Genomic DNA, 6,000 nt, shown 5'->3' on the forward strand with positions numbered 1-6,000 from the left:
CACATCAACTGATCATCAGTCACTCAGTACCAAGTAGGGCCAATCCAGCCCATGGAGAAGATCCATCACCAGGTATATAATGCTTCGGACAAGATCCATGTCCAGGGAAGATCCATCCCTCAATAATAACAATCGCGCTATAACAAACCTCAAATCAAAATCTATGAAATTTGAACTTTTCAACTTCAATAACTCGTGCCGAAACATAGTAAATCAACCAGAATGAATCCAAATTTTACACACAAGTCCAAAATGACAAAATGAAGCTATTCCAATTCCCGGAATCACAATCCGAATCCGATATCAAAAAGTCCACTGCCGGTCAAATTTTACAAAAATCCAACTTTTGCCATTTCAAGCCAAATTCCACTACGGACCTCCAAATCACAATCCGGATGCGCTCCTAAGTCAAACTCACCTAGCGGACCTATCGGAACGATCAAAACTCCGTTCCGGGTTCAAATTCACAAAAATTCAAACTTGGTCAACTCTCCCAATTTAAAGCTTCAACAATGAAATCCATTCTTCCAATTCGATTCCGAATAACTTGAAAATCAAAATCGACGATTCACATAAGTCATAATACATTATATGGATCTACTCATGCCCGTAAACTACCGAGTGAAGTGCAAATGCTCAAAACGACCAGTTGGGTCGTTACATATGAGCTTGATGGTGTATGCTTCAAAATAATGCCTTAGCTTCTTTATCGCATAAAGTAACGCTAAGCATATTTTCTCAACAGGCGTATAGTTCAATTCAGCTCCTACTAGAGTTTGACTGAGGTAGTACAAGGCTTGTTCCTTTCCTTCCTCATTCTCTTGAGCAAGTAGTGCTCCAAGGGAACGTTCTTGTGACGCGATGTAGCGTATTAATGGCTTCCCAAGCATTGGCACCCCTAACACAGGTGGATTCAGCAAGTATCTCTTGATGCTTTCAAAAGCCTTTTGACATGACTGATCCCAATGAAAAGGGATATCCTTCCTCAATAGATGATTGAAGGGTTGACATCGTCCGGCCAAATTAGAGATGAACCTCCGGATGAATGCTAAGTTTCCGTGGAGACTTCGAAGCTCCCTCAAGTTCTTTGGCTTGGGCATTTTCTGAATGGAGTCAAACTTTGCGGGATCAACTTCAATTCCATGATGACGCACAATATAGCCAAGAAACCTTCTTGAGGTAACTCCAAATGCACACTTGAGTGGATTCATCTTCAGGTCAAATTTTCTTAACCTTTTAAAAATAATTCAAAGGTCTTCAAGGTGGCAACGCCTACTCTTTGTCTTCACCACCAAATCATCGACGTAGCATTCAACCCTCTTATGAAGCATGTCATCAAATATGTTTTGCATCGCGCATTGATTGGTGGAACCAACATTGTTTAGACCAAGGGCATCACTTTGTAGCAGTATATCCCTTTTGGAGTTCGGAAAATAGTACACTCTTCATCTTTTGAAGATATTCTGATTTGATTGTATCCGGAGGACCCATCCATGAATGACATAGCTTCATGACCTGTTGTAGCATCAACCATTAGTTCAATAATTGATAGCGGAAAGTCATATTTCAGACATGCCTTGTTTAGGTCTTGAAAGTCAACACAAACACGTATTTGACCATTCTTCTTCTTGACAGGTACAATATTCGATATCCATGATGGTTACTTCACCTCTCAAATAAATCCCGCCTCGATGAGCTTGTTGACTTCGACTTCAATTTATGGTACTAGCTCGGGTCGAAACATGCGTTGTGACTGCTTCACAGGGCGTGCTACACTTTTGATCCCTAAATGATGAACGACTACCTTAGGACTAACATGAGGCATTTCTTTATATGACCAAGAGAAGACATCTTTGTACTCGGTCAATAACTTGGAGTATTCCTCCTCCTCCTCCTGAGGCATAAGAAGCGTACTAATGAAGGTGGTGCGTGGATCTTCCCGAGTGCCTAAATTGAGTTCCTTAAGCTTATCTATAGTCGATTGTCCGCCATCTTCTAGTTGAGGGGGATCCTTGTGTACTTCATCATCAATGTCAAGGCATGGGCTATCTTCCACAGTTATGTGATAGGATGTTTCCACAAAGTCTGACTTTTCTGTTTGACTTTCTTGGATAGTCGGCATGGCTTATTTCTCTTTCTCTGCTTCTTTACGAGGCTGGCAAGTGTAAACAATGGTTCTCCTTTACACCTTCAGTGGACCATCCGTGGTTATTGACAAAATGGACTTCCTCTTCATACGTGATGGGAAAACACTACAGATTTCTTTGTCAGCAACAACTTCAAAATGACCCCACTCCTCGTGGACTTGCTCCTTATGTTTTGACAATATATTTCTAGATGGTGGCTTCCTTATGGTTCCCAGGCGACAAAAGACGGAGGTCTTTGAGGTAGTGTAAAATTCCCTTAGATGTTTGGAAGATACATTTTCACCTTTGTGACTTAGCCTTTCAAATACCGAGACCCGAGGGGTTGAGCCTCCAATGCGATCAAAAACTGATGCGCGTTGTTTTATTTTCTTTCCCTTAACTTCCTCCATCTCCTCTACCGAGGTGTGTTGTGATGAAGCTATATCTTTTCTTCTCTTAGATGAAATTCGAAGAGGCTTTTCCAAACTGAATCCCAACCCAAACTTTGGAGTGGCGACGTAGTGCCCTTGCTTTCTCAACTTCATTTGGGACTCATTGAGCCCATGTATCTTTTCATCAGTGACTTCGTCTTTGAGTTCTCCTAGTCTTGATGGATTGGAGAAGTCATAACTAGACTTTTCAAGCAGTATGAAAGCCTTAGGATCAATGCCCTTTTATTTTATCAGCTTGGAGATTGCCTTTAGTAGACTCACAAGTCACGTATGGGATTTGTGCAACTAGGACAGTCATATGCTCCTTCAAATGTTGGATATCTTTGTGACTCATTTGCTTATTTGGAGTACATTACTGTAGCAAAGGTTGACCTTTCTTTCAACGCTCACGTGGAACATAGCAAAAAACTAGATGCTCCTTATCACTCTTTGTTTGTATGTCACCTTCAGATGATGACATCTTAATGGAGACTTCTTCAGTTCTATTCTTAGGCAGCTTGGTGGTAGTCCATTGAGCCTTATTTTCTTCCTCTGACTTGACTTTTGCTTCGTCGACTAATGATGGTTTCTCGACACTCGGTTTACAAAAATCTAGGTAAAATTTTGCATCTGCAAAGTATGACTCCGTCTCAGTGAAAGGATTGATGTCTGCTTCAATTTTGACTATATCTCCATCCATAATGTACTTCAGACATTGATGCAAAGTAGACGACACCACTCCATTCTCATGAATCCAAGGACGTCAGAGCAGTAGGTTGTATGATGTTTTATCATCTATGATGTGAATCAGGGTGTTTGACTTCATCTCACCAATGGATAATACCACGCGAATCATACCTATGGCTCGTTGTCCTCCTTAGTTGAAACCTTGGATTGTTAGGTTACTTTTGGATAGCTCATCGATAGAGATTCCAAGCTTTTTTAGCACCATCTTTGGCATGATGTTGACAGCCGAACCATCATCAACAAGTATGCAATTGAGATGTTGTTCCCGAATGGCCCTTACAACTAACAAAGGTTTGTTATGTGGCCTAGACCCTAGTACCAAGTCATCATATGTGAAGGAAATTGTTTCACAACATGTGATAACTTTTCTGTTATCATAATGTTCTTGTGTTTTCAATGGAGCGAGCTCATCGTTGCTTTCCTTTGTTTCGTCAGTACTAGAAACTACATGAGTTGCACCAACGTGACCTCAATGAAGGAATTTTTTAGGAAAGAATTCATGCAATGTGATGAGATTTCGGAACTTCGGCAATAAGGAACTGTTAATCTTCTTGCTAATAGAAGATATGATAATTCTTGGTGGTTGTAGCTTATCCACATCGCTTATTTTTGCTCTTGGATTAGGAAGTGGTAGCCTCAAAACTTCTTGATGTCTTCATTTCTTATGAATGACTTGAGTCCAACCCTCATCGTCTTTGTCTTTGGACCGAGTGTCCAGCTCTAGTGAACCTTCAAGAGTTTTCCAAGGAAGATCAACTTCAACGGGCTCGAAACTTCGAAATTGTAAGAAGGCGGTGCTTGACGCGTTCCGCAACCTTGAACACTTCTTTTCCTTGAGCGTGATACTTGCATGATTTGCTTCTGCTGTTTCATCCATGTCTATGATGATTTTTCCTTCACTTACAAGAGCCATGATTTTCTCCTTTAGGATGAAGCATTTCTCTGTAGGATGGCTAATGACGCGATGAAACTTGCAGTATTTCGGATCGCCAAATTTACCAATTTTCTTAGGCCTTTTTTATTCAGGGAGATAGATGACTTTCTTGGTCAACAACTCATCAAGAATCGTGGGTACGTCTGAATCTGGAACGGATAAACCTTCGCCTCTAATTCCTTCAAGGTTGGACGACGTTTCTCCTCTTTGGGATATTGACTCGGGGTCTTATCCTCCTTGACCTTTTGATTAGTCGTGACTTTCACAGAAGTTTCACCAGCATAGATTCTTTGGTTTGGTTCTTTGATGCAATATTTTTCTTGAACTCCTTCTGATCAGCGAATGGAGATGCCTTTCCATGGCTTGTGATACTTAACTCCATGTCGTGAGCTCGCGTTGCAAGTTCTTCAAAAGTTTGCGGTTTGATCCCTTGTAGGATGTACAAAAGGCCCCAGTGCATTCCCTGAATGCACATCTCCACACCAGATATTTATGAAAGGCGATCCTTGCAGTCCAAACTTAATGCCCTCTAACGATTGATGTAATCCACCACAGGCTCGTCTTTTCTATGCTTGGTGCCTGTCAACTCTATCATGCTTACAGTTCGTGGGGTACTGTAAAAACGATTAAGGAATTCCTTCTCAAGTTGCTCCCAACTATCAATGGACTCGGGCTCCAAGTTAATATACCAGTCAAATGCGTTCCCTTTCAACGAACGAATAAACTGCTTTACCAAAAGGTCGCCATGCATTCCAGCATTGCTACAAGTCTCGACCAAGTGGGCAATATGTTTTCTTGGGTTTCCTTTGCCATCAAATTGATGCAGCATTGGTGGTTGATAATTGGTTGGCATAGTTAGACAATCAATCCTATTAGTATAAGGCTTAGAGTAGTATAATAAACTTTGTGATGGTCCGCCGTATTGAGCTCTGATGGTGTTTGTTATCATGTCTTGCAATTGTTGGACAGATAATGCCACAACCGAAGTGGATTTTTGTTCCCTCTGAATGTTGAACTTGGCAAATGATTCCTCGACATGCGTGTTTTGTGAGGTGAAGACAGGTGAACAAGGAGGGACATGACTTGACTCTCCAGGTGCATAGGCCTCGAGTTTGTTCATGAGTTGAGCAATTTGAAGGTCTTTGTCTTCAATAGATTTCTTCAAGACTTCTATAGTCTGTTCCATCATGGCAAACGTTTCATCCATGTTACTTGCGTCGGTCATTAAAGAATTGACTTTCGTTGAAACCGGAGAATCCACCAGATCCTCAAATTCACCAAGGTTGGAGGCTGTTGGAGAAAGTTTGTCAAATAGCGAGAATGGGGTGTTGCTCCCAAAGATTGTGGTTGCAGACGTCATGTGAGATCTTCTCTTCTTTTCCATCTCCAAGGAGGCGAAGTATTCAGATCCATCCAAGCCACTAGCTTTAAACTTGCTTCGAGTGATCGGGCCAACATGACTGAGCTCAGTGGATGCGGCAGTAGTAGTATCTTTGCATGAAACATCACACTTGCGGAAGGCCATTGTAGCAGTAGATATGAAGTTCGTAGTTTTCAACTTGCAAGAAGGAGTGATGAAGGACAGAATGAGTCCCACTGGGCGTGCCAAAAATTTGTTCACAACAAATTTTCGTAGTCCGGAAAATAAACTGCAACAAAAATAATATGAAGAAAAAAGAGAATTTATTGATAAATATTTGTGAGTACAATTCTATGTATCCCTTGATTCTCCTCTCTAAAATTCTTCGTGATTCGATGGATT

At 41.2% G+C, this 6,000-nt stretch overlaps 1 protein-coding gene across 1 annotated transcript; it reads right to left on the reverse strand.

The window, feature by feature from the left end:
- Positions 1-4,767: 4,767 nt before the first annotated feature.
- LOC138899255 (uncharacterized) lies at positions 4,768-5,763 on the reverse strand. Its single transcript, XM_070185399.1, has one exon. It carries the CDS (start codon positions 5,761-5,763, stop codon positions 4,768-4,770), a length of 996 nt encoding a protein of 331 aa, XP_070041500.1.
- Between the last annotated feature and the right edge of the window lie 237 nt (positions 5,764-6,000).

The sequence above is a fragment of the Nicotiana tomentosiformis genome, chromosome 9 (genome assembly GCF_000390325.3).
Source record: "Nicotiana tomentosiformis chromosome 9, ASM39032v3, whole genome shotgun sequence".
Taxonomy (NCBI): Eukaryota; Viridiplantae; Streptophyta; class Magnoliopsida; order Solanales; family Solanaceae; genus Nicotiana; species Nicotiana tomentosiformis.

Excerpts from the sequence above, each read along its gene's own strand:
- LOC138899255 (XM_070185399.1), bottom strand. The coding sequence starts at position 5,763 with ATGGCCTTCCGCAAGTGTGATGTTTCATGCAAAGATACTACTACTGCC.